At 36.0% G+C, this 27,662-nt stretch overlaps 2 protein-coding genes across 2 annotated transcripts; both read left to right on the forward strand.

Moving 5' to 3' along the window:
- Nucleotides 1–11,308: 11,308 nt before the first annotated feature.
- Nucleotides 11,309–18,121, forward strand: LOC149882226 (uncharacterized). Its single transcript, XM_090065911.1, has 5 exons — nucleotides 11,309–11,372; nucleotides 15,836–16,240; nucleotides 16,385–16,745; nucleotides 16,905–17,761; nucleotides 18,108–18,121. The coding sequence occupies exons 1-5, from the start codon at nucleotides 11,309–11,311 to the stop codon at nucleotides 18,119–18,121; spliced, it is 1,701 nt and encodes a 566-aa protein (XP_089922037.1).
- A 106-nt stretch (nucleotides 18,122–18,227) lies between these two features.
- On the forward strand, nucleotides 18,228–18,840 carry LOC149882227 (uncharacterized). The gene has a single exon (XM_090065912.1). It carries the CDS (start codon nucleotides 18,232–18,234, stop codon nucleotides 18,838–18,840), a length of 609 nt encoding a protein of 202 aa, XP_089922038.1. The 5' UTR covers nucleotides 18,228–18,231.
- Nucleotides 18,841–27,662: the final 8,822 nt, after the last annotated feature.

Here is a 27,662-nt window from a genome sequence, read left to right on the forward strand (position 1 = left end):
TATCTTTCTTATTTCTTTAATCAACAGATTCTTTCAAACAATTTAATAAACAAACCATGGCTTTGAAAATCTTTTTTGAAAAAGAAAGTCTTTTAAACGTTTAAAATTCGTTTTTTTAACGTTTAATTTTAGATTTTTAAAGAACGTTTTTTAAACGTTTTTTATAGAACGTTTTTTGAACGTTTTTTATAGAACGTTTTTTGAACGTTTTTTTTAAAACGTTTTTTAGGTATTGCCGTTTCGAACGTTTAAAAAACGTTTTATTTATTAGTTAAAAAAGCGTTTTAAAAACGTTCATGTGCTTACTGGGTAGTCTTGCATGTATTTGTTGTTGGCTGTTCCAAGCCGGTTAGAGATCATGCATATTCCACCGCGTATTCCTTTTTGGATCATGTTGAGCATATCAATATCGGTTATCAAGTCCAGCTCAATTTTAGTTTCCTTTAACATGGCGTCCCAAGCCAAACCAGGAGAGGTGTAATACCAAAGAGGGTCAAGACCATAATATTCTAAACAAGTGTCTCTAAAATTTTCAAAGACATCAGCAAGATTAAGAACGTCAGACTTGTTGTATATTTTGTGATAATCTTTAAAGGTTTCGCATCCAAATACTTTCCAAACGTTTTGCGCATGCGCAAAACGTTTGCTGTCCTGCAGCTGTCAACGAACCTTAAATCTCTATACACTTTTGTTCCTTTCTTATCAGTCACTTTGATGCTTTTTGAGAAGCTGATGTATTTTTCTTCGCTGTTGGTTATGCAATTGAGTTTTCCGTTTTTTCCACCTAATCTCTTGATGAACAAATGACAGTCATAGCCAGACAAGTTATGAAATATAACGGTTATGAATTTTGGAATTCGATATTTTTTATTGCAAGCATCATGAGCAGCACCGCGGTACTTTCCAGTCAAATGATAGTGATCCCATACTTTATCACAGTTAAGATCCTTTTTGCAAATGTGACATTCTGTTGCATCTTTAAACTTCTTCTTATCCTCATCAGTCTTGAGTTTCTTTTCCTTCCATTGTTCTTGTCGTGAATCTCTATCGTCACAAATCTTTATAAAGTCTTCTTCAAGCATGGTAACAAACTTTTGCGCGACGTCGTCCTCATCGCTTTCGGCTGTGTACTCGACAGATTTACTTTGAAACCCATCAGGTCCTTTGATATAATAGCAGAACGAGCTCGGAACGTGCTTTTGATATTTTTTGGTGTACGATTCTTTATTATTATATTCAGTGTTGTCATCGATAGGTTTGATGAAACTTTCAAAGTCAGCATAGACACAGTACGGAACTCTCATGGTGTTGTTGAAGTTTTTAAACTGAACAGTCGACCCTTCTTTTGGGAGATCGATTCTCATTGGAGCGTTATCGTAGCAGTATTTTCGGTGGATTTGAAGCTTTTCTTCAAGGTCGTAACCATGCATGCAATTTCTGCAAAAATGTAGTTTTCTTTTTCCTTTTGTTGTTGAGGAACCGGCAAACCGGCTGAAATTTTTAATGAGGCAGTGATGGCTGTTTTTTTCGTTTGAGATAAGAAGCAAATCGATATTATGCTTTCGATCATGAAATTTCGATATTTGCAAAGGTTGCGGTTTATTCTTTTCATACTCAAAGACGTTCACGCTAATGTCAGTATTATTTTTCTCAAACTTTTCAACTTGAGTCACCTTTAGAGGAAATTCCATTCCTTCCCAATGGAGCTCTTTCGATTTTTCAATCAACTCATTATCAATTCTTTCATTGTCTCTATTTTTCATGTTAAGAGCTCTGGTGACGCACCACTTGAGGCATTCATTATCGGTGTTTTCCATGTTGATGATGGCCTTCTTGTTTTTCAACTTGACAGGTAGCTCCATGTAAGAAGAGCCATTAAAAGGCTCATAATCAGTAAAGCTAATGTCCATTCTTAAAATCTTAGACAAGACGCAATTGGATCCCATCTTATTGTAATTAGCACTACTTTCCAAGATTTTTTCTTCCATTTGACTCATGAGCGCTCTCACATCTGTACCCTTGAGTAATCTTTCCATGTAGGATGAAAAGTTTGCCGGCTGAGTCATTTCTTCACCAGTCAAAATGCTCACGCGAATCATTTCACAGACAAGAGTAATTCTTACCTTTGTGTTTTTTTCTCCTGCCATGGTTTGAATAACAGACTCTCTCACCAAGTTGAAAAAAGAAACAATGTCTTGGTATCGAGAAGAGGGCTCATATGAAAATAGTCTGGTTGAACGCTCTGCTGAATGCTTAGTCATATTAAACTTTACTGTATATGAACCACTTGTGGACACTGAAGCAGGAACCGGACTTGTAGAAGACGGTGTTGGAACAGCAAATGCAACGTCTTTAATTGACTTGATCGTTTTTTCCACTCCACTTCTCACGCTGCTCACTGCATTTTTTACCGCAGATGGGATGAATGAACTAATGATATCATTTACTTGGTTAAAACCATGATTAACCGCATTAATAGCAGTTGCCTTAAACCTTGAAAGCCAGCCAGGTGCTTGAACAGGCGCAGGAACAGGAGCAATGGGAACAGGTGCAGGCAACGGCCTTGCCTCAGTCGTGCGTATACGTGAACCACTTCCAATGATTGGTTGTACAGCTGCAATGAGCTCAGCTTTTCTCAGTCTTGAGATGCCTTTGACTCCTTGGTCTTTAGCCATCTCTCTTAATTCTTTCACAGTCATTTTATTTCGATCTTTTCGATCATTAACAGGCTCTTTGACAGACTTTTGACCAATGACAGGTTTTGTTGTTCTAATAGCTTCAACGAGCTCTTCCCTTGTCATTTTGGTGTAGCCTTTGATAGCCCTTTCTTTAGCATCACTTCGTAATGATGCCATTGAGACTTTTTTCAATGATTTATCTTCCATTTTTATTAACGGAAGAAAAAAATTTTCGATGCTTTCATCTCTTCGCTCTTTCGCATAAATTTTTCTGAAGATTGGCGACTCATTTTATTTCCGCCGTCTCTCATCAGCAGTTCCTCTTCACCAAAGAGTTGGATCATTCTGGGATGACTTCCTTCAATATAAGAAGGAACAATATTAAGACCTGGTAAAATATTATAAAATTCATCTCCAAACTCACGAACAAATTCATCTTGCCACTCTCTGCGTTCTTCACCTCCTAAGATATATTTTAGATAATAAAGATCATGCTCAAAAAGCCTTTTTATTTTGTATACGTCTTTTTTACTCAAATGACTTTTCCCGATTTCCATAAGCAGCTGATTTCTGAGAGGGTCTTGAATCATTTTGTGAATTGGTATGTAGTTCTTTTCAAACGCATCTTTCATCAACGGTCTACTCAGCTTCCAATAAACTTTATTTTCAAGATTGCTAATTTTTTCAAGCATTTTTCCATTTTTTTTAATCGTTGTCAATGATCTTACTCGAATTCAATTTTTTTTCAACAAACTTTTTTTAATTCTTCAAAAGAATCAAAAAGCAATTAAGAGGAATATATATTTTTAATCTCTCTAATCTGTTCAGTGATTTTACGGCATTTATTACGGCCACTAGCATTTAATTTCCAATTGGTACCGATAAAGAATTTATTACAAAGGTCAATATCTTCTTTTATAAATATATAATAAGTAAAACCACTTCTTTTAAAGGTGCTACTTCAACCATTTCCTTGAAAATCGTTTGATGATCTTTTGGAAGCTTTCGAACGTTTTTTAAAAATTTATCCAAACTTTTCGATTTCATCGTATCAGGAGTTGACACATACATACCATCAAGAGCATTCAATAAATCATCCTTTCGCATGACTACCATCTTTATTTCTGCCGTGATTTTTTTAAGCGAATTCAATTTTTTTAGATCACTGGAAACGATTTTTTAGATCTTTTAGATTCATGGAAAATTCTCTGAATTTTTTAACACGGTAAAAGCTAAAAAATCACTTGTAATTTCTATGGATCTGAAAAATCAATGATGAAGCTTTTCAATCTTGATTCCATTAACCACCTTTCCATCTCGACGATCAAAATATTCACATCTATGACCAGTTCCTTTCATCGCCTTGTAAAGAGACTTGTATTCAGGCACCTCACCTGTTTCAACGTTGGTCATTCTCACAGTGATTGGATTTTTTCTAACTGAACGAAGCCAGTTCCATTTTGGTTCATCATTCTTTTCTCTAGGCTTATGTATTCTTGGTCGACCTACTGGCTTGTATTCTTTCACACTTTCCAAAAGATCATCTTTACTGATCAAGTTATTTTCAACCGCAAGCATCATCAGACCAAATAAATTGTTTGAGGTTTTGGTGACTCCATTTTCCCTCAGCAAATTTTTCAAATATGATGTTGTATATCTCATTTTATTAAGAAAAGAAACTTTTTTTAAGCGAATTCATTTTTTTTTAGATTCTTTGAATCACTGGAAATTCTTCAAATTTTTCAAGCTTTTCATGAATCCAAAGGATGTAAATATTCAATTTTAAATCCATTTTCCACCTTTCCATCTCGACGCTTTAAATATCTCCATCCATGACCAGTTGCTTTCTCCGCTTTGTAAAGAGACTTGTATTCAGTCACCTCACCTGTTTCAACGTTAGTCAATCTCACAGTGATTGGATTTTTCTTAACTGAACGAAGCCTTTCATATTTTGGATCAGTAGGTTTCTTTTCTTTCGGTTCACGACGTTTTCTCTTTTCTTTAGCTCTTTCCAAAAGATCATTTTTACTGATCAAGTTATTTTCAATCGCAAGCATCAACAACGTTGGCATATTTTTAGCTGTTTTAGTAACACCGTTTTCATTCAGCAACTCTTTTAAAAACTTTTTTGTGTAATACATTTTATTTCTGCCGTGATTTTTTTAAGCCAATTCAATTTTTTTTTTCACCAATAACAGGCTTTGTTGTTTTCACTGCTTTGATAAGATCCTCTTTTTTCATTTGTGAGTAACCCTTTATCGCACGACTTTAAGCTAATTCTTGCAACTCTTTTAACGTTTTGTTATCCATTTTTAGATAAAAAAACTAAAAATCACTTGTGATTTCCACGGTTTCAAAGAAACTAAAAATCATTTCCATGGATCTAAAAGATCTTAAAAAATCGTAGATTTTCCATGGATTCAAAGAATCTAATAAACAGCAGTCATGTGAGTTCCATTTGAAACAAAATTAAACAGCTTGTCAGAGATCACCACAGCAAAGATAACGGTATTTGCAACAGTTGAAGTTCGAAATTTAAGGTTGATCACCAATTCAGCTGTCTGAAGCCACTCTTTCTTTTTGCTTGCTGATATCAACAAAGAACAAGGGATACAGTTTTATATAATGAAACAAGGACAACCCAGATTGACAAAATATATAAGGAAAAGCGGGTTCTGGCGCATTGACCCATTCCCATACTTAAGGATGCATAAAAAAATGGCGAACACTTCATATCATGACAAAACCAATACAGTCGTCTTTAAAAATCAAGAAGAAGTATAAAAATAATCATGTTATTTGTATACCAGTTCTTCAAGATGTTAATTCCTTGTTTTGTAGTGACCGATGGCAAGGGTGTGAATTCCGTCATCTAAGATAATTCTTTTGTCGTCGTTAGCGCTGAGTGCGACTTTGTTAATTTCTTCAGTGTAAACGTCGTGAAGATGAGATCTGAAAACGTTCATGATTGCAAGTTGTTCATTTCCGTTCATTAAGCAGTCACCACAAGGTATTGATAACTTCTTGAAAGTCAAGACCTTCATTCAATTTTTTCAAGACGTAAAGACACAAATGGCCGCAATAAGAAGTGTTACCAAATTGTACTCTTTCACTGTTATAATAAACTGGACTTATCAAGTAGTCGACCAGCTCAACAAGAGGAGGCTGAGCGTAAGAATCAAAACTATACTTTTTGTCACCGTCTTTAAACCAACACACCCAATGAAACCCACCAGTGCTTGAATCTCCTGTGTTGACAATTCCACATTCTTTTTTCATTGTCTTTTTTGGTAACTCATCCCTCACAAAAACACCTCGAAAGTTTTTCAATTTTAACTGTTTAGCAGCCTTTATCAATTGAAAGTTAGTTAAAGCTTCATTAGGTAAAACAATTCCTTCTACGTCAATCCATTGAAAGTCGATCATTTTTTTAATTTCTTAAAAAGTTTATCCGAATTTTTTAACAAGCGATTTTCATAGAATAGCACCTAAAAAGGGTATGCTATTAAAGGGTGAGTTAGGTCCGAGTAATAAACCAGCTCCAACAGATTGATAACCTTTCCCAGTTTTAATGAAGAGTCCATCACCGTGAACATTTTTAGTCCATGGGGTGATAAACAATCCTTCTCCACCTAAAGTTTTTATCTTCATTCCATTTCCATTCTTTTTCAAGTAAACGATTCCTCTTCCTGCAATTTTGTCAACCATAGCAGAGCCAGCAGAAGAGCCTACACCTGCTAGCAATCCGGTGGCTAGAGCAGGAACTACTCTTGTGGCAAGAGTGCTACCTAACATACCTAATAAAGGTAGAAGAGCTCCGATGAATCCGCCTTCAATGGTTGAGTTGTATGCAATTTGTCTTTTGCTCAATTTAAGAGTGACTCCTTTACCAGCTTCATACGCTTTTCTAATTTTGTTCAATTGCGAATTAGTGATAGCGAGAACATGTTTACCGTTCAAGTCTTGATGAGAAAGCTTAATGCTAGTATCGGTTTTATCATGCATAGCTTTTTTAATTTTATCAGATTGGCTCTGCGAGATATTAATTTTGATATTTTGATAATTGCTCATTTTTTATGTATTAAAAATTATTTATTTCACTTCTCGAATATGATATCGCATTGTAATATCCTCTCCACGAAAATCAACCAAATCTCCATTCTGATCAATGATGCGAGTAACCATTGTTGAAATTTCAAACAGTTTAACAGGAAGATAAATCAAATGCATTGGTCTCTCGATGATTTTAAAACCTGGACTAACATTTGGATAAAAGGAGTAAATGCAATTTAATTGGGTTCCATTAATATAGGATGATCCGATAACGTTGTTAACGATTCTGATGGTGTTAATGCTTGAAATTCTAACGATATGATCCGACTCGTATTCGGAATTGGAATTTAATTTTCTTTTAGTAAACCCTAAAACTGAAGAGATGCTATTCTCCACATTAAAGTCAATCAAATAATTCAAGCCAAGTTTAATGGTTGATTTTAAAGTATTAAGATTGATTCCAATTTGAAGGTTGTTTGGAGAGTAATTAATTTTATTTGCAATAATATAACTTCCACGTTGAGCTGTTTTTATTGTGTTTAAAATAGACTTTTGCAAATACTCATTGATGCCTTTAATCTCATAGCTTCCTAATGGAATGATAATGTTCTCCCAATTAGCTCCATTGTTCATGCTGTATTTGAAAGAATTGTTTTTACTGTTTACATTTGGAATGCTGTTGTAAGTCTCAAGACCGAGAAAAGCCATTTCATAATTTTTTCCTTCGTCAAAAACGATTTTATCTAAAAATTCAGTGGTGATAACACTTGATTTTCCATCTACATCGATGATTATACCTGTCATTTTTTAAATAATAATAATTTTTTAAATTGTTTTAGAAAAATAAAAAATCATCAAACCCACTTCGATACTTTCCCTCGTTCTTTTTAGAAGAGAGATCAATGACGGCAAATCCGTGAGGTTCATTCCAGCAATGATTGCAAAAGGCTTTAAATTCTTCTATTTTCATATCGCAGGAAACGTGATCTTGATAAATGTGATTAACGCTTTTTTGGTCTTGTTTAAAGAGGCAAATAAAGTTAGCATTTTCTCTGATGGTATGTCTTGGAATCTCGAAATAGTTTTGAGCGAGGTAAAAGCAGTCGACGTTGGAATGTCTTCCTCGGATGTAATATTTTTCACACTTGTTTTGATTGGTCAATTGCAAATCGTCAAAGATCATCAAATTGTTTTTGGTTGAGTCTAAGGATTCAGGTTCAGGTACATCATCAGCCGTTTCAAAGAATTGACACTCCATATCATCATTGTCGGAATATTTTTTTGAAATTTCCTCAATAACATCTTCAGGGTTTAAATTCAATTTTTCCATTTCGTCTTGTACATCATCCGTTAACAAATCAACAATATCCTTTTTAGGAAGTTTATTTTCGAATGATCTTTTGAGTATTTTGTATTCAGGTTGAAATAGTGATTTGCCAAAGACTTGCAAGCGGCTGTAATCTAGCCAGCCAGGTCTTAAAAGTAAATTGAGTAGTAACGTTGTTTTTCCGCAACCAGACTTTCCAACGATGATTCCTCGTATACTTCTAGGTAAAAGCGCGCTGTTGTTTCTTTTGGTTTTCCCAATTTTACATGACAATTTCATCACTTCCATTTTTTATATTTAAAAGGTTTTTATATATGTTAAAAATGTACTGCGTTAAGTGTAGAAGAGAGACTGAAACCATTCACTTGAAAAACGAGATCACAAAAAACAACAGACCTATATTGAAAGGAATATGCAACTCTTGTGGGATAAGCAAATGTAAGTTTGTTTCTTCTCATACGCCCAAAGGATCATCTTCGCATGCGGTTAATGGAGGAGACTTGGTGGAATCGATCAACAATTTTTCAAAAAAAATAAAGCTTCCATGGGCAAAGTTTCCAGGAGAAATGCACGTTCCAGGTATGAACTTTGCAGGACCTGGTACCAATTTAGATAAAAGGCTCACTTCCACGGATATGTATCAAGAGTGGAGCAAACCGGTGGATAGAGTGGACAATGCTGCATATCACCATGATTTAGCTTACAAGTATTTTAACGACAAGCAAAACAGAAATTTAGCAGATCGAATGATGCTTGAAGAAATGGATTCTATACAAAATCCTACTCAAAAAGAAATAAGCGAGCGAAAAATCATCGAACCCATCATCAAAGCCAAAGCCAAATTCGGATTAGGTGTGAGTGATTTGAAATGGACGGATCAGCTTGCAGAGGAGCTTCATAAACCGGTGATTCATCATTTTAAAAGAAGAAGGGTGATTGTAAACGACATTGATGAAATATGGGCCGCAGATTTGGTGGATATGCAATCGTTTTCAAAATTCAACAAGGGCGTAAAATATTTACTCATGGTGATCGACGTGTTTTCAAAGTATGGATGGATCGTTCCGTTAAAAAGCAAAACGGGTCTTGAAGTGGCAGAATCGTTGAAAAAGATTTTTGGTGAAAAAAAATGCGTCAAATTGTGGGTAGATAAAGGAAAAGAGTTTTACAACAAGCACGTGAGAGCGTTGGGTGTGCAATTATACTCCACTGAAAACGAGGAAAAAAGTTGTGTTGTCGAGCGATGGAACAGAACGATGAAAGAGAGAATGTTTAAATATTTTTCAGCCAACAATACCAATAAATACATTGACGTATTAGATGAGATGGTGAAAAATTACAACAACACAAAGCACTCTTCTATCAAAATGACACCAGTGGAAGCTAGCGATGAAAAGAATAAAGGTAGGGTATGGTGGAATATGTATGGAAAGGATCAAACATTACCAGCAAAACCGAAATTTTCCATGGGTGATCAAGTGCGAATCGTAAAAAAGAAGTCTCATTTTGAAAAGGGGTATACACCGAGATGGACTGAAGAGGTTTTTACCGTGTCAAATGTTCAGCATACGAATCCGCCCACGTATAAAATCGCTGACGCTAACGGTGAAGAAATTCAAGGCACCTTTTACGAGCAGGAGATGCAAAAGACGCATCAAGACATATTCAGAATTGAAAAAATCATTCGCAAAACCAAGAGCAAGTCGTTAGTCAAATGGTTGGGATATCCAGACTCGTTTAATTCATGGGTAGATAATAATGAATTGTTAAGTTTGCAAAAATGATCTAAAAATTTATTTTTAATATGTAAAATGCATGCTCCTCACAAGTTTTTTAGAAATGTTGTCTCAGCAGAAGTCCACAGTTTGGATTTGCAATTAAAAATTTTGGAAGAGAGGGTTAGAGAGTTGGAGGAAAGAAGACCAAACAACATTATTGTGTCTACGAAAACGTTAGATCATCCACCTTATTTCAACGTTAACGAACAATATGAGATTTTTGCCCAGAAAGACATTAAATTTGCTGCTCTCTCACATACAATGATAGCTTTATCCATTGGGCTGAATTTGGAGAAAGGTGTTGCAGTGATAACATTAATGAATAAAATTACTGATCAATTGAATTATAGAAAAAACGAAGTTATTATTTCAGAGTCTGTAGATGATGTTATTATGGACGTGAATAGTAACAGCAAACAGGACGTGGTTGTTAAAAAAGGAGAAAAACTTTGTAAGATTAGTTACATTGATTTAAAATAGTTTTTTTCGCTTAATAAAAATGGAAATATTGAATGAAAAACTTTATCCAGTTCTTCCATCAGCTCCTATAGATGAAGGAGGACATGTTTATAGGCTTCAGAAAATAAGCGAGATTCAGAAAGAGATAGAGAGTGAAAAAGCAAAGCGAGTTCATCTAAGCAAAAAGTACCATCGCGTGTTTAGAATCATTTCGAATGTGGACAATGTGATGCAAGGATTATGTATAGCACTAGGTGCGACTGGAATAGGGCTTTTGTCTACGATTATTGCCAGTCCAGTAGCGATTGCGTGTGAAGGTGTGGCTATTGGCATGGGGTTTTTATCGATTGTTGGAGGTCAAGTCTACAAAAAGATGGTATTAAAAGCGGAAAAGCATGAGAAGATCAAAGTGTTGGCTGAGTCGAAAATTGAACACCATCAGCGAGCACATTTCCAAAGCGTTGATAGACGGAAAAATAAGCGATTCAGAGTTTCAATTGATTCTTGGTGAGCTTCAAAAATTTAAATCCTTGACGGTGGAAATACGAACCAAAACCAAAAAGGGAATAGATGAAGTTACTAAAGAAAACTTGATCCAAAAAGGTCGAGAAGACGCGATTCAAACGTTTAACAATTTGTTTAAAAAAGGATCAACGTAGTCGTAAAAACCAATTTATGTTTTTTTTCCACGTATTTTAAAAAGGATCAACGTAGTCGTAAAAACCAATTTATGTTTTTTTTCCACGTATTTTAAAAAGATGTTTTTCTTTAAAATGCAAGACCTAAATAAAAGGGATGAAATTGTGAAACAAATTAATGACAGAAGAAAGAGAATTTATCAGAACAGCATCAACGACAAAATTTCAGATACGAATTTTCAAGCTGATGTGAGCAAGCTGTTCAAGCCGATCATCGAGAGCAATGAAAAGATGATCAAAAGCCTGTCAGTCGATCAAAGAAAGAAAAGACCTTTCGAAGTGAACAAAGTTGGAGATAAAATGTACATTGGAAAAATGGAGGTTGAAATAGATGGAGATGATATCATTGTTGGTGATGAAAGGTATGAAGGAACAAAAGGTCTTTGGGAACTGATGACTGAATTAACAATACCAAAGAGCTATACCGATGAAGATTTGCAAAATTATGAAAAAATTTTAATGGACAGTGATGCTATAAGATCTGATTCGCAACCGCATAAACCGAAATCATCAAGAAGACCAAAGTATCAACAACTTATTGCTCCTATTTGGGAAAAAATGATGCGTATTGAAAAGGGTATAAAAGGTCGTGGTGTTATTATTCTTCCAGGTGATCCTAATGCGTTGGTGGAAAAGCTTGAATTGAGTATTGCTGCATGGCATGCTGGGAATAAAGAGTCAAGAAATATGGCTGTTGCTATTTGCGATGAGCTGTTGAGACAAGGGGAGATTAATAAAGAGGAATATAAATCGTTAATGAGGACTATTGATAAAATTATTTAAAAAGATTGTTTTATTTAAAAAAAATGCTCATTGTGAACAAAAGAAGATATGTGAAAAAGAACGTTGTTGGTGGATGTGGTATTGTAGACATGATTAAAAATTTCATAAAAAGAGCAGCTGCGTCAAGTGTTACAAAAGCAACAGTGAATTTGCTTAAAAATGCTGCAACAAGCAAAATTGGACAAGAAGCGATTACAGCTGCAAAATCTGCTGGGACAGAGTTAGCCCTTTCAGCCATTTCCACTGCTAGAGATGTGGCTATTGGCAAAGGTAAAAAGACCATTGAGAAATTAAAGACTGGTTCATCTATTCAAAGTAAGAAAATGTCTAAAAAGAACGCGATTCGAATTCAAGACCTGGTGAAAATAGGGCAGGGCATGAAAATAGTATGAAGATAGCATTCTGTTGCGATGACTTGTTATAAACTTGCAATGTCTTGCAATGAGAGACATTGAAATGAATTAAATAACTTTTTATTATATAAAAAATGATAAGTACTGAGCGATTAAGAGTTACTGAGAACCCAGAGTATGATATTGGTATTGAAAAAGTTGATTTTTTTGAGTATCTTCCAACCAATCTCGATTTAAATTCTTCAGGCACGATTACTTTTGAGATTGACTGTCAATCGATTCAAACAGTACCATCAGAGGCTTACATTCTTATTGAAGGAGTGTTGAAAAAGAGCGATGGAACCTTTTATGATGCTAAAGACAACATTGCACTGGTGAACAACGCTTTGATGTATTTGTTTAATGATGTGACTTATGACTTGTCGGGAGAGCAAGTGGAAAGAGTGATGTATCCAGGTCCAGCCACCACCATACTTGGATTGATGAAATATCCTTATGGATTTCAGTTTGCTGATGGATTAAAGCAAATGTGGTATATGGATACGTCAAATCTTGTTGGAAATTCAGGATTCAATGTTAGACGAGACCACTTGTTTGCAGACACTACATCCGTTGGAGCTTTTTCGTTTAAAATTCCGTTGAAGCACATTTTTGGATTTTGCGAAACCTATGACAAAGTTGTTTATGGGTTTAGGCATACCATCACCTTTACAAAGAAAGAATGTGATGATGCGATTTATAGAGCGGAGAGCGTTAGTGGAGGAATGATCAACCTTAAAAAATTCAGACTTTATATGCCTCGCGTTGAATTGGATATTTCGAAAAAGACTGATTTCATGAATTTAATAGCTCAAAAAATCCCCATTCAAGTGGCTTATAAATCAAACAAATGTGAAAGACAGCTTATTCCAGCCGGTCAAACAGAATTTACCTGGTCGCTTGGAAGAGTTACTGACAAAAGCATTCCAAGATTTATCTTGTTCGGACTTCAGACAAACAGAAATTCCAGTCAAACAGTTAATCCATCACTATTCGACCATTGTGATGTTAGCAATTTTTACGTGACTGTTAACGGAATAAAGTATCCAAATTACAATTACGACTTGAATTTTGGAGAAAAGAGAGTGGTCATGGCTTATTCAGATGCGTTCTCTTTTGATGAAAAATATTACGGCACAAATGAACTTGTTTGTCAATCTGGGTTAAGCTTGCTTGAATATATAAAATTATATCCGTTGTTCTTTGTGGATATTAGCAAGCAAAAAGAAAGAGTGGCGTCGGAAACAGCTGAATTAGTGGTAAACCTTAAATTTCGAACTTCAACTATTGCAAATACAGTTATTTTTGCAGTGGTGATCTCTGATAAATTGCTTAAATTTGTTTCAGATGGAATCAACATGACTGCTGTTTATTAAGTTTATTGAGATGTCTTTTCAGGAAAAATTGAATTGACTTAAAAAAAAAATCTTGGTATAATAAAATGAGATATACAACATCGTATTTGAAAAATTTGTTGAATGAAAACGGCGTTAGTAAAACAGCAGATGATTTAATAACGTTGATGATGCTTGCGGTTGAAAATAATTTGATCAGTAAAGATGAGATTTTAGAAAGAGCAAAAGAAAAAAAAGTAAAGCCTCCTCCAAAAGAAAAAAAACCTGTTGATCCGAAATGGGAATGGCTTAGTTTAGTTAAGAAAAAGCCCATCACTGTGAGAATAACCAACATTGAAACGGGTGAGGTGACTGAATACAAGTCTCTTTACAAAGCGATGGCAGGAACTGGACGTGGATGGAGATATTTAGAGCGTCGAGATGGAAAGGTGGATGATGGAATCAAAATTGAATTTTTAAATTCTGAAAAGCTTGAAAAACGTAAAAAGCAGCAAAATTGATTTTTTAACTTTTAACATGTTAAAAAATTGACTTAAATAAAATTCTTGGCGTAAATAAAAAGATGGAGAGGAAGTATGTGATTGAATTTGATACCATGGGTCGTGCGCATCTGTTTGATAAAGAAAAAGAAATTCATGCGGCTGGATGCGAATTTACTGCACATGACGAGTGGGGAAGAAAGTATACGATTAGATTTGATGAAATGGGTCAAGCACATGTATACGACTCAATAAGCGAAATTTTTGCCAACTATCTTGTTTCATAAGTTTTTAATTCTCCCGCGAAAAGAATTAAAAAACGGTAAAAACTTTTCGAAGAAGAAAATATGCTGAAAGTGTGCCAAGATTTAAAAAAATTGAATTGACTTAAAGAAAATCTTAGTATAATAAAAATGAGTATCTATTCTTCAAAACCAGAATTAATTGCTAAAGAGCGAAAAATTGAATGCACCGAAAAAAAATTTCTTTCCCTTAATAAAATGGGTGATAAAACTGATGCTAAAAAGCAAAAAGCAAAAACTACCGCCAAAGAGCGAAAAATTGAAAGTGGCTTAAACAAAAATCTTTCCGTAATAAAAATGGAAAGTAAAACTGTGAAAGAATTAAAAGAAATTGCTAAAGAGGAGAAAATAAGAGGATACTCTAAAATGAGAAAGGAGGAACTTATAATGGCTTTGCAGCCTCCTAGAGTTGTCTCTGCTCCTGCTGCTCTTCGTAGACTAACGACTGAGGCAAGACCTTTGCCTGAAAGACCTACCGTGGTGAGGTTTGTTAAACCACCTGTAAAAGTTTCTGTAAAACCGACAAAAGTTTCAATAAAGCCGACAAAAGTAAGGTTTGCTGTTGGTTCTGAAAGACCTGTGCCTGCCCCAAGACCTGTGCCTGCCCCAAGACCAAGGTCTGACGACTTGATTTCATTCGAACCTTCTGCTCTCTTGCAAAATAGGATGATAAGAGATGAACCCTCTATTCTTAACACACCGGTTATCGATTCAACAAACGTTATTACACCTAGACCGGTTTTTGCTCCAAGACCTTTATTTTCAAGTCTGACGGCAGTTTCAAAAAGTGTGGCGTCCTATGTTAAAACTAAGTTTAATGATATTAAAGAATGGATAGATCCCTACGTTCCTGAAGTAGTCAAGAAGAATGTAAACGAATCAGTGAAACAAATCGATGAAAAGATAAAGTCTATCAAATCACTTGTATTAAAAACAGTGTATAAACCTCTCGCGCCAAAACCTTTTACAGTAAAGTTTAATATGACTAAGCATTCAGCAGAGCGCTCCACCAGACTGTTTTCATACGAGCCGTCTTCTCGATACCAAGACATTGTTCCTTTTTTAAACTTGGTAAGGGAGTCTGCTATTCAAACCATGGAAGGAGAAAGAAACACAAAGGTAAGAATTGTTTTAGTCTGTGAAATGACTCGCGTAAGCATCTTAACAGGTGAGGAAACTACTCAGACGGCTAACTTTTCATCTAATGCGCAAAGATTATTGGAGGGTGATGATGTGAGAGCGCTCATGACTGAAATGGAAGAAAAAATCTTGGAACGTAGCGCTAATTACAACAAGATGGGATCCAATTGCGTCTTGTCCAAGATTTTGAGGATGGATATAAGCTTTGTTGATTATGAACCTTTCAAGGGCTCTTCCTACATGGAGCTGCCTCTCAAGTTGAAAAACAAAAAAGCCATCATCAACATGAAAAACGATGACGATCAATGTTTCAAGTGGTGCGTCACCAGAGCTCTTAACATGAAAAATAAAGACAACGAAAGAATTGACAATGATCTTATTTTAAAATCAGAAGAGCTGAATTGGGATGGAATGGAGTTTCCTGTCAAGATCGCTCAAATTAAAAAGTTTGAAGTGAATAATCCTGACATCAGCGTGAACGTCTTTCACTATGAAATGAATAAGCCTCAACCTATGCAAATATCCAAATTTCATGATCGAAAACACTGTGTTGATTTGTTGTATATTTCAAACAAAGACAACAGCCATTACTGTCTCATTAACAATTTCAGTCGGTTTGCCGGCTCCTCAACAACAAAAGGAAAAAGAAAACTTCATTTTTGCAGAAATTGCATGCATGGTTATGACCAAGAAGAAAAGCTTCAAATTCACAAAGGATACTGTTATGAGAACGCGCCTATGAGAATCGATCTTCCAAAAGAAGGGTCGACCCTTGAGTTTAAAAACTACAACAATAGTATGAGAGTTCCGTACTGCGTCTATGCCGACTTTGAAAGTTTCATCAAACCTATCGATGACAACACTGAATATAATAATAAAGAATCGTACACCAAAAAATATCAAAAGCATGTTCCAAGCTCGTTCAGCTATTATATCATAGGACCTGATGGTTTAAAAATTAAATCTTTTGAGTATACAGCCGAAAGCGATAAGGATGACGTAGGTAAAAAGTTTGTTACCAGTCTTGAAGCTGACTTTATAAAGATTTGCTGTGATAGTTATTCACTTAAACAACAATGGAAGAATAAGCCAATAAAGACGGATGACGACAAGAAGAAGTATGAAGCTGCAACCGAATGTCACATTTGCAAAAAGGATCTTAATGGTGACAAAGTGTGGGATCACTGTCATTTGACTGGAAAATACCGCGGTGCTGCTCATGATGCTTGCAATAAAAAATATCGAATTCCAAAATTCATACCAGTCATTTTCCACAACTTGTCTGCCTATGACAGCCATTTGTTCATCAAGAGATTAGGCGGAAAAAACGGAAAACTCAATTGCATACCCAACAGCGAAGAAAAATACATCAGCTTCTCAAAAAGCATCAAAGTGAGAGATTCGATTGATAAGAAAGGTAATCCGAAAAAAGTGTATAGAGATTTAAGGTTCGTTGACAGCTATAGGTTCATGCAAAGCTCGTTAGCAGATTTGACTAGCAACCTTGTTAAAGATTTGTGTGAGGAGTGCTCTAAATTAGACCCTAAGACATGCAAAAAGGACTGCCTTGATAAGAAAGGTAAAAAATGCAAGTGCAAAGACAATTGTAAAGACTGCGCTCATAGAAGATTTAAAAAAGGAGACATCATGTGCAAACATCTCAATTCATTCTACAGCGGAGAACAAAGAAATTTGCTGCTAAGAAAAGGCGTTTACCCTTACGAATGGGTGGACTCGATTGAAAAGTTTTCCGAAACGCAATTGCCATCCAAAGAAGCTTTTTATTCTAGACTAGATGATAAACACATCAGCGATGAAGACTACGCGCATGCACAAAACGTTTGGAAAGTATTTGGATGTGAAACCTTTAAAGATTACCACGAGCTATACAACGAGTCTGACGTGTTGAATCTTGCCGATGTCTTTGAAAATTTTAGAGACACTTGCATGGAATATTACGGTCTCGACCCTCTTTGGTATTACACCTCTCCTGGTTTGGCTTGGGACGCTATGTTAAAGGAAACTAAAATTGAGCTGGACTTGATCACCGATATTGACATGCTCAACATGATCCAAAAAGGAATACGCGGTGGAATCTGCATGATCTCGAATCGACTTGGAAATGCCAACAACAAATACATGCCAGACTATGATCCTTCACAACCATCGAAATTCATCCAGTATTTAGACGCCAACAATCTTTATGGATGGGCCATGAGCAAACCTCTACCTGTTAGAGGATTCAGATGGATGAATGATCTTCAAAATTGGCGTAGCATGCCATGCATACTTGAAGTTGACTTGAGCTATCCTGAAAGTCTTCACGATTTACACAACGACTATCCTTTGGCTCCTGAAAGATTAAAAATTAATAAAGTGGACAAGCTTGTTCCAAATTTAAACAATAAAGAAAAATACGTAGTCCACCATGAAAGCCTAAAACTCTATGAACGATTGGGTTTAGTCATCACTAAAATTCATCGAGGAATCACCTTTGAAGAAGAACCTTTCATGAAACCATACATCGATGGCAACACCACTAAAAGAACAAAAGCTAAAAACGAGTTTGAAAAAGAATTCTTTAAACTCATGAACAACTCCGTCTTTGGAAAAACCATGGAAAACATTCTAAAGCACGTTGATATTAAACTGGTTACCACAAGAAAAGAAGTCTTAAAATTATCCAAAAATCCTCGTTATGATCGGTACAACATTTTTGATGAAAACCTCACTGCCATTCACATGAAGAAAACACAAGTCACTTACGATAAACCAGTTTACTTAGGAATGAGCATCCTCGACATCAGCAAGACTCTCATGTTTGAGTTCCATTACGACTACATCAAACCTAAATACGGTGATAAAGCCAAGTTGCTCATGACCGATACCGACTCGCTCATTTATGAAATCGAAACGGAAGATTTTTACGAAGACACTGCTGATGATGTTGAACCCAAATTTGACACGAGCGACTTTCCAAAAGACCATCCTGCTATTCAAAACGTTGGATTCAAAGTAGGCTTAAATAAAAAGATTATCGGCAAGTTCAAGGATGAGACCGGTGGTAAACAAATCACACAGTTTGTCGGGCTTCGACCTAAGCTCTACTCTTATTACATCCCTGAAGAAAAAGAAGATGAAGATAAAGAGCAGAAAAAATGCAAAGGGGTCAAAAAGAACGTTGTCAAAAATAAGATTACTCATCAAGACTACTATGACTGCTTGCAGGGTAAACAAGAAAAGCTCGCCACCATGAACGTTTTCAGATCTCATCTTCACGACGTTTACACTGAAGAAATTAACAAAGTCGCACTCAGCGCTAACGACGACAAAAGAATTATCTTAGATGACGGAATTCACACCCTTGCCATCGGTCACTACAAAACAAGGAATTAACATCTTGAAGAACTGGTATACAAATAACATGATTATTTTTATACTTCTTCTTGATTTTTAAAGACGACTGTATTGGTTTTGTCATGATATGAAGTGTTCGCCATTTTTTTATGCATCCTTAAGTATGGGAATGGGTCAATGCGCCAGAACCCGCTTTTCCTTATATATGACAAACAATTTCGTTTGTGCCGTAATATTTTTCATCAAAAGAAAACGTATCTGCATAAGCCATGGTCACTTTCTTTTCGCTAAAATTCAAGTTGTAATTATAATTTGGGTACTTTATTCCATTGACGGTCACGTAAAAATTGCTAATATCGCAATGGTCAAAGATTGACGGATTAACAGTTTGACTAGAGGGTCTGTTCGTCTGAAGTCCAAACAAAACAAACATCGGAACGCTTTTATTGGTGATTCTTCCAAGCGACCAGGTAAATTCTGTTTGACCAGCAGGAATAAGCTGCCTTTCTCATTTTTTTGATTTATAAGGTACTTCGATAGGTATCTTTTGAGCTATTAAACTCATGAATTCAGCATTTCTCGAAACACTCAATTCAGCGCGTGGCATATAAAGCCTGAATTTTTTAAGATCAATCATTCCTATACTGGCGCTCTCCGCTCTGTAAATCGCATCATCGCATTCTTTCTTTGTAAAGGTGATGGTGTGTCTAAACCCATAAACAACTTTCTCATAGGTTTCACAAAAACAAAAAATGTGCTTCAAAGGTATCCTGAACGAAAAAGCGCCAACGGATGTAGTGTCTGCAAACAAATGGTCTCGTCTAACTTTAAATCCTTCATTTTCAACAAGATTTGATGTGCCCATGAACCACATTTGCTTCATACCATCAGTCATCTGAAATCCGTGAGGGTATTTCACCATTCCAAGAATGGTAGTGGCATGACCTGGATAAATAACTCTTTCCACTTGCTCTCCAGACAAGTCATAAGTCACGTCGTTAAACAAATGCATCAAAGCATTATTCACCAAGGCGATCTTGTCTGTGGCTTCATAAAAAGTTCCATCACTCTTTTTCAGCACTCCTTCAATAAGAATGTAAGCCTCTGATGGAAGTGTTTTAATGGATTGACAGTCAATTTCAAAAGTGATCGTGCCTGAAGAATTTAAATCAAGATTGGTCGGAAGGTACTCAAAAAAATCCAATTTTTCAATGCCAGTGTCATACTCTGGTTTATCAGTCAGTCTTAATCGATCAGTAGTTATCATTTTTAGAAAAGAAACTTTTTTTTATATCATTTCATGATCTATGAAAATCATGCAATTTTAAGTCCTCTTCCCATCTTCACTAGATCTCGGATTCGAATCGCACTCTGTTTCGACATTTTCCTAGTTTGAATGGATGAACCAGTCTTTAATTTCACAATGGCCTTTTTACCTTTATCAACAACTACATCTTTAGCAGCAGAAATGGCAGAAAGAGCCAACTCAGTACCAGCAGATTTTGCAGCTGTAATCGCTTCTTGTCCAATTTTGCTTGATGCAGCATTTTTAAGCATAGTCATTGTTGCTTTTGACATACTTGAAGCAGCTGCTCTTTTAATGAAATTTTTAATCAAGTCTAAAATACCACCTCCTCCAAAAACGTTCTTTTTCGCATATCTTCTTTTGTTCACAATGAGCATTTTTAAAATAAACGTTTTCTTTTTAGATCATCTCATGACGTTAAATTTTATCGATTGTCTTCATTATCGCCTTGTATTCCACTCTATTAATCTCCCTTTGTCTCAACAGCTCATCACAAATGCTTACAGCTACATTTCTCGATGCCGTATTTCCAGCATGCCATGAAGCAATACTCAATTCAAGCTTTTCCACCAACGCATTCGGATCGCTTGGAAGAATGATCACTCCAAGACCTTTTTTCCCTTTTTCAATACGCATCATTTTTTCCCAAATAGGAGCAATAAGTTGCTGATACTTTGGTCTTCTTGAAGCTTTCTTTTTATTCGGCTTCGTATCAGATCGTATAGCATCACTGTCCATTAAAATTTTTTCATAATTTTGCAAGTCTTCATCCGTATACTCGCTCGGTATTTCAAACTTTGTCATGAGCTCCCAAAGACCTTTTTTTCTTTCATAGCTTTCATCACCAACAATAATGTCATCTCCATCCATTTCAACCTCCATTTTACCAATGAACATTTTATCATCAACTTTATTCACTTCAAAAGGCATTTTGGATACAAATTTTTTAGATCTTTTAGATACATGGAAAATCTCAGATTTTTTATTGCTTTTGACGATCTTTTTGAGCGTCTTTTCGTTGCTTTCGATGAGCGGCTTAAACAGCTTGCTCGCATTAGCTTGAAAATCAGCATCTAAAATGTTGTCGTTGATGCTGTCTTGGTAAATCCTCTTTCTTCTCTCATTCACTTCTCTCACAATTTCATCTCTTTTATTAGGGTCTTGTATTTTAAAAAAAACATCTTTTTAAAATATGTAGACAAAAAATCCTAAATCAGTTTTCACATTAATGTTATCCCTTCTTAAATTCTTCGAATCCATGGAAAAAATATTTAATTTTTTTTAAACATATTGTTGAACGCTTGAATCGCGTCATCTCGTCCTTTTTGGATCAGTGTCTCTTTAGTCACTTCATCTATTCCGTTTTTAGTTTTGGTTCGTATTTCCTCCATCATGGTCTTAAACTTTTGAAGCTCCTCTAAAATCAACTGAAACTCTAAATCGCTTATTCTTCCATCCACCAACGCCTTGTAAATGTGCTCGCTAATCGTGTTCAACTTTGACTCGGCCAACACTTTTATCTTTTCATGCTTTTCCGCTTTCAATGCTATCTTCTTATTCACTTGACCTCCAACAATCGATAAAAAACCCATTCCAATAGCTGCACCTTCAAACGCAATCGCTACAGGACTTGCAATAATCGTTGACAAAAGCCCTATTCCAGTCGCACCCAATGCTATGCATAAACCTTGCATCGTATTGTCCACATTCGAAATGATCCTAAAAACGCGATGATACTTTTTGCTGAGATGAACTCGTCTTTTCCTCTCGTTGTCTATCTCTTTCTGAATCTCGCTGATCGTGTGAAGAAGATTTTCTGTAGGAGCTGATGGAAGAGCTGGATAAAGGTTTTCATTCAATATCTCCATTTTTTCATTAAGAAAGATTATTTTAAATCAATGTGCGTAATCGTACAGAGCTTTTCGCCCTTTTTAACAATCACGTCCTCTTTGCTGTTGCTATTCACGTCCATAATAACGTTATCTACAGACTCTGAAATAATAACTTCGTTCTTTCTATAATTCAACTGCTCAGTGATTTTATTCATTAATGTCACCACTGCAACACCTTTCTCAAACTTCAATCCAATGGATAAAGCTATGGTTGTATGGGAGAGAGCAGCAAATTTAATATCTTTCTGAGCAAAAATCTCATACTGTTCGTTGAAGTTATAATAGGGTGGATGATCTAACGTTTTCGCATACCTAATAATGTTACTTGGTTTTCTTTCCTCCAACTCTCTGATCCTCTCTTCTAAAAATTTTAGTTGCAATTCCAGACTGTGAACATCAGCTGAGGCAACATTTCTAAAAAACTTGTGAGGAACATGCATTTTTAAAATATTCAAAATTTTTTAGATCCTTTTGGATCAGTGGAAATCTACGAATTTTAGATCATCTCATGATCCGTGGAAATTCTTAGAATTTTTAGATCCTTTTGGATCCGTGTCTTGCAAACGGGTTAATTCATCGTTGTTCACCCACGAATTAAACGAGTCTGGATACCCTGACCATTTCACCAATGATCTGGTCTTGGTTTTACGAACGATTTTTTCAATCCTGAATATATCCTGATGCGTCATTTGCATCTCCTGCTCGTAAAAGGTGCCTTGAATTTCTTCACCGTTAGCATCAGCGATTTTATACGTGGGAGGATCCGTATACTGAACATTTGACACGGTAAAAACCTCTTCAGTCCATCTCGGTGTATACCCCTTTTCAAGATGAGACTTCTTTTTTGTGATTCGCACTTTGTCACCCATAGAAAATTTCGATTTTGCTCTTTCTCTCTGTTTACCATTCAGGTTCATCCAGACCTTATTTTTATTCTTTTCATCACTGGCTTCCACTGGAGTCATTTTAATGGAAGAGTGCTTTGTGCAGTTGTAATTTTTCACCATCTTATCTAATACGTCAATGTATTTATTAGTATTGTTGGCTGAAAAATATTTAAACATTCTCTCTTTCATCGTTCTGTTCCATCGCTCGACGACACAGCTTTTTTCCTCGTTTTCAGTGGAATATAATTGCACACCCAACTCTTTCACATGCTTGTTGTAAAACTCTTTTCCTTTATCCACCCACAATTTGACGCATTTTCTTTCACCAAAAATCTTTTTCAGCGCTTCAGCTACTTCAAAGCCTGTTTTGCTTTTTAACGGAACGATCCATCCATACTTTGAAAACACGTCGATCACCATGAGCAAATATTTTACGCCGTTGTTGAATTTTAAAAACGATTGCATGTCTACCAAATCTGCAGCCCATATCTCATCAATGTCGTTCACAATCACCCTTCTTCTTTTAAAATGACGAATAACCGGTTTATGAAGCTCCTCTGCAAGCTGATCCGTCCATTTCAGAGGCATTTTTTTTTTTTAGAATCCTTTGGATTCTTGGAAAAATCTTTGATTTTTTTAGATCTTTCAGATCTTACACCCAATCCAAATTTAGCTTTGGCTTTAATCACCGGCGTAATAAGCTTTCTCTCATTAATCTCTCTTTGAGTGGGGTTTGGAATGGAGTTCATCTCCTCAAGCATCATTTGATCTGCCACATTCCTGTTTTGTCGGTCGTTAAAATATTTATACGCCAAATCATGGTGATACGCTGCATTGTCAACTCTGTCTACCGGTTTGCTCCAATCTTGATAAATGTCCGTAGAAGTCAACCTCTTATCTAGGTTTGTGCCAGGTCCTGCAAAGTTCATCCCAGGAATGTGCATTTCCCCTGGAAATTTTGCCCATGGAAGTTTTACGTTTTTTGTAAAATTATTGATTGACTCTACCAAATCACCTCCTTTTGTTTCTTTAGCAATAAACTTGCATTTGGTCGTTCCGCAAGAGTCACAAGTTCCTTTCAACATAGGTCTATTGTTTTTTGTCATCTCATTTTTCAAGTGAATGGTTACAGTTTCTCTTTTGCATTTAACGCAGTACATTTTAAATACAAGAAAAATATTTTTTTAACTGTAAAAAAATGGATATTTTTGATTTGTCATGGAATATCGGAAAAACCAAAAGATACAACAACAAGCTTTTGCCAAGAAGCATTCGAGGAATCATCGTCGGAAAGTCCGGTTGCGGAAAAACAACCTTGCTGCTCAATTTACTGCTTAGACCTGGATGGCTGGATTATAACCACTTGCAAGTCTTTGGCAAATTCCTTTTCCAACTCGAATACAAAATACTCAAAAAAACCTTTGAGAAAAAACTACCAAAAGAACTGATTCTACAATTATTCATCATTCGAAGCCAAATTAAAAAGCTAAACTCCAGTCCTGAAGCCGTCATTGAAGAAATATCTAAAAATTCGAAGAATTTCCATGGATTCAAAGAATCTAAAGAATGGACGGAGAAACAGACATGGAATGTCAGTTTTTCGAAAGTGAAGAAGACGTTCCTGAACCTGAATCCTTAGACTCGACCAAAAACAATTTGATGATCTTTGACGATTTGCAACTCACCAAACAAAACAAATGCGAAAAATATTACATCCGAGGAAGACACTCCAACGTTGACTGCTTTTACCTCTCTCAAAACTATTTCTTACTCCCAAGACAAACCATTGGAGAAAATGCTAACTTTATTTGTCTCTTTCCTCAGGACGATAAAAATATCAACCACATTTATCAAGATCACGTTTCCAGCGACATGAAAAAAGAAGAATTTAAAAAGTTTTGCAAGTATTGCTGGTCTCAACCCCACGGATTTGCTGTCATTGATTTGTACTCCAAAAAAGACCATGGAAAATACCGAAGCGGGTTGGACGATTTTTATTTTCCAAACGTATAAAAAACATGTCTGGATTTTATTTGCTTGCTAAATCTAAAAAAGATCTTCCCACCGTATCAAACAGCTCCATCAAAACATACTTTGAAAGACCTATCGAGCTGGATTTAAACAAACAGTACGAAATGGCTCTTGTAGGACTCGAAACCTATCGAAGCTACCCCAACATCACCTCTAAAAATAACGTTTTCAGATACAGCCCAAACGCTGAATCGAACAGTTACACCATCTACATTCAAGAAGGATCCTACGAAATCAACCAGCTCAACGAATACCTTCAAAATGAAATGCAAAAACAAACAGGAAGCTTGTACAGAGTAGACGGAGTCACCATTACAGCAAACGAGTCTTCGTTAAAAGCCGTATTAAAATTTGGAAAGCCTACAGCAACGACAAGATACTGGGTTGATTTCAACGTCAATAACAGCATTGGATCGCTCCTCGGATTCGATAGAAACGAATACATCTACGTCGAAAAAAAAGAAGACCCTGTTGACCCCAATAAAGTCACAAGCGTCATCGACACTTACGAGTCTGAAAATATCGTGAGAATTGAAGAAACTGCAGTCATTCGAGTCACCAACGACATTATCGGCTCGTCTTATTTAGACGGAAGAACAACAAACGACATTTACTCCTTTTACCCACAAGTTGAACCCGGAACCAAAATTGTTGAAAAACCTTTTCACCTCATCTACCTTCCCATCGTTGTCAGCAAAATTTCAAGAATGTAAACACAAATCGTTGATCAAGATGATCATTTGATCGATTTTAGAGGAGAAGACATCATTGTCAGATACCACATCAGAGAAAAAATCTCATCCACTCTACACGATCTTTTCTCCGGAAGCGCTTTTAGTCGATAACACGAAAAAAAATTTTCCTTTTCTATTAAAAATGTATCAAAAGATCAGTCTCAACATTTCGAAAGGACAAGCTGACAAAATTAAAAAAGCGTTGCATGATAAAACTGCAACCAGCATAAAACTCACTCATCAAGACTTGAACGGTGAACATGTTCTAGCTGTCACTCAAACCCAACTCAACAAAATTGCAAAAGCATATAAAGCTGGAAAAGGCGTCACGCTCAAACTCACCAAAAAACAACTCATGCACAACGCAAAAGTTGAAGGAGGATTCATCGGTGCCCTTTTACCTTTACTAGGAATGATCGGAAGTACCATCGCTACAAAAGTCGTCCCTGCTCTTGCCACTGGACTACTCTCTGGTGTTGGAGCCTCTGCCGGTTCTGCCATGGTCGACAAAATCGCTGGACGCGGTATCGTTTACTTGAGCAAAGATGGAAAAGGACTAAAAAGATTAGGATTAGGATCCGGTATATACCTAAACCATTGGGCTGGAAATACTCAAGGCGATGGTCTTTACATTAAAAATAAAAAAGCATACGATCGTATTGGATCTGGAGAAGAAGAACCTTTCTCCAGTCTTGGTTTACTTCTCGGTCCCAATTCACCCTTCAATAGCATACCCAATTTAGGCTCCATTTTGTAATGAACCGTCAAAATTTTTTATTCCACAAGAATAAAAGATTTCCTTGGGATCATAGAAAATACACCTTTATCATTCCTATTTCTCCTTCAGACGAAATCATTAACGTCTCTCCCACATACACATCCAACAAGCTCGAAAAAGAAACGATTTTTGAAACCCGATACAGCTGATCTGACTTACGCACCAAATCCAATTTCTTATCATCGCTCTCTTCTCCAAACTTAAAACTCTCACTAAAAACACCGCTTGTCTCCATTGAAAATATCAACATCCCTTTCTCTAAACACACTCTAAATTCCGATGTCGGCTTTACCATCTTACACATTTCGCTAAACCTCGAAGCCGAAACTCTTCTCTTTGACCAAAAAGAATAGCGCTCACTCAAACTCACGTTTTGAACGCTTTCCGTCGCCACCTTAATATTATACGCAAACTGGTCTAAAGATTTCACGGCAATTTCTAAACTTCCCGCAATCAAAATCGACAAAGTCAACTCGCTTCCATTTTTCACCGTTTTAAACACCTTGCTCACATAACTCTCAACACCCACATGCAACGATTCCTCAAATTCAAACACGTACTCATCAAAACGATCTGAAAAAAGATCCACTTCAAACATTAAATTTATCGTTGTTTTTGTTCTCACACTTATACCTTCTTTACTTATTCGCAAACACACCATCCTCATATTTTTGAACAAAAGATCAAACAACGCTTTCACTTCACCTGCACGCTTTGTTCTCGCTATAAACATTTTTTTTAAGAAGAAAATATTTTTAAATCATTGCACATGTTAAGAAAATTGAATAAAAAGGGAAGACGTCAAATATAGATTTTTTTATACTTCTTATGATAAGAATTTTAAAAAGCTGCCATCTTGGATAAAAACATCAACACACCCAATATATAACGGTTTCAATGAGCTAGAACCCGCAAATATATACTACTGCTCTATTGACTCCTTTCTTCTTCTCGAAAGCTTTGACACACAAGAATCATTCATCGATTCGCTAGCAATTTGCTTCACTTTCATAGAGAAGAAAACAAATAACAAAGGTTATCTGCTCAGTGTGAGATCTGTCAGCTATGATGGTAAAGTAAATAGCATCCTAGATTTCTTCGACAGCTGCACTTCGGATGAACCGCCGCATTTTCTGATCAACTCATTTTGAGTTGATCGGAGAGAGGTAATGAACATTCATTCTGGAGCCCTCTTTTTGATTGAGGCTCACGTCTTACAAGTGGGATGCAATG

Source organism: Hydra viridissima, unplaced genomic scaffold, assembly GCF_058129835.1.
Source record: "Hydra viridissima isolate aposymbiotic clone 2 unplaced genomic scaffold, HvirCarnegie_v1 scaffold_11, whole genome shotgun sequence".
NCBI lineage: Eukaryota > Metazoa > Cnidaria > Hydrozoa > Anthoathecata > Hydridae > Hydra > Hydra viridissima.

What these genes read in the sequence shown, in the direction of transcription:
- LOC149882226 (XM_090065911.1), top strand. Translation starts at nt 11,309, where the DNA reads ATGGAGGTTGAAATAGATGGAGATGATATCATTGTTGGTGATGAAAGG. An exon ending in AAGGTATGAAGGAACAAAAG is followed by an intron (nt 11,373 to 15,835) that starts GTCTTTGGGAAC and finishes TTTTAAAATCAG; the next exon opens with AAGAGCTGAATTGGGATGGA. An exon ending in TCTGCCTATGACAGCCATTT is followed by an intron (nt 16,746 to 16,904) that starts GTTCATCAAGAG and finishes GTTCGTTGACAG; the next exon opens with CTATAGGTTCATGCAAAGCT.
- LOC149882227 (XM_090065912.1), top strand. Translation starts at nt 18,232, where the DNA reads ATGAGCATCCTCGACATCAGCAAGACTCTCATGTTTGAGTTCCATTAC.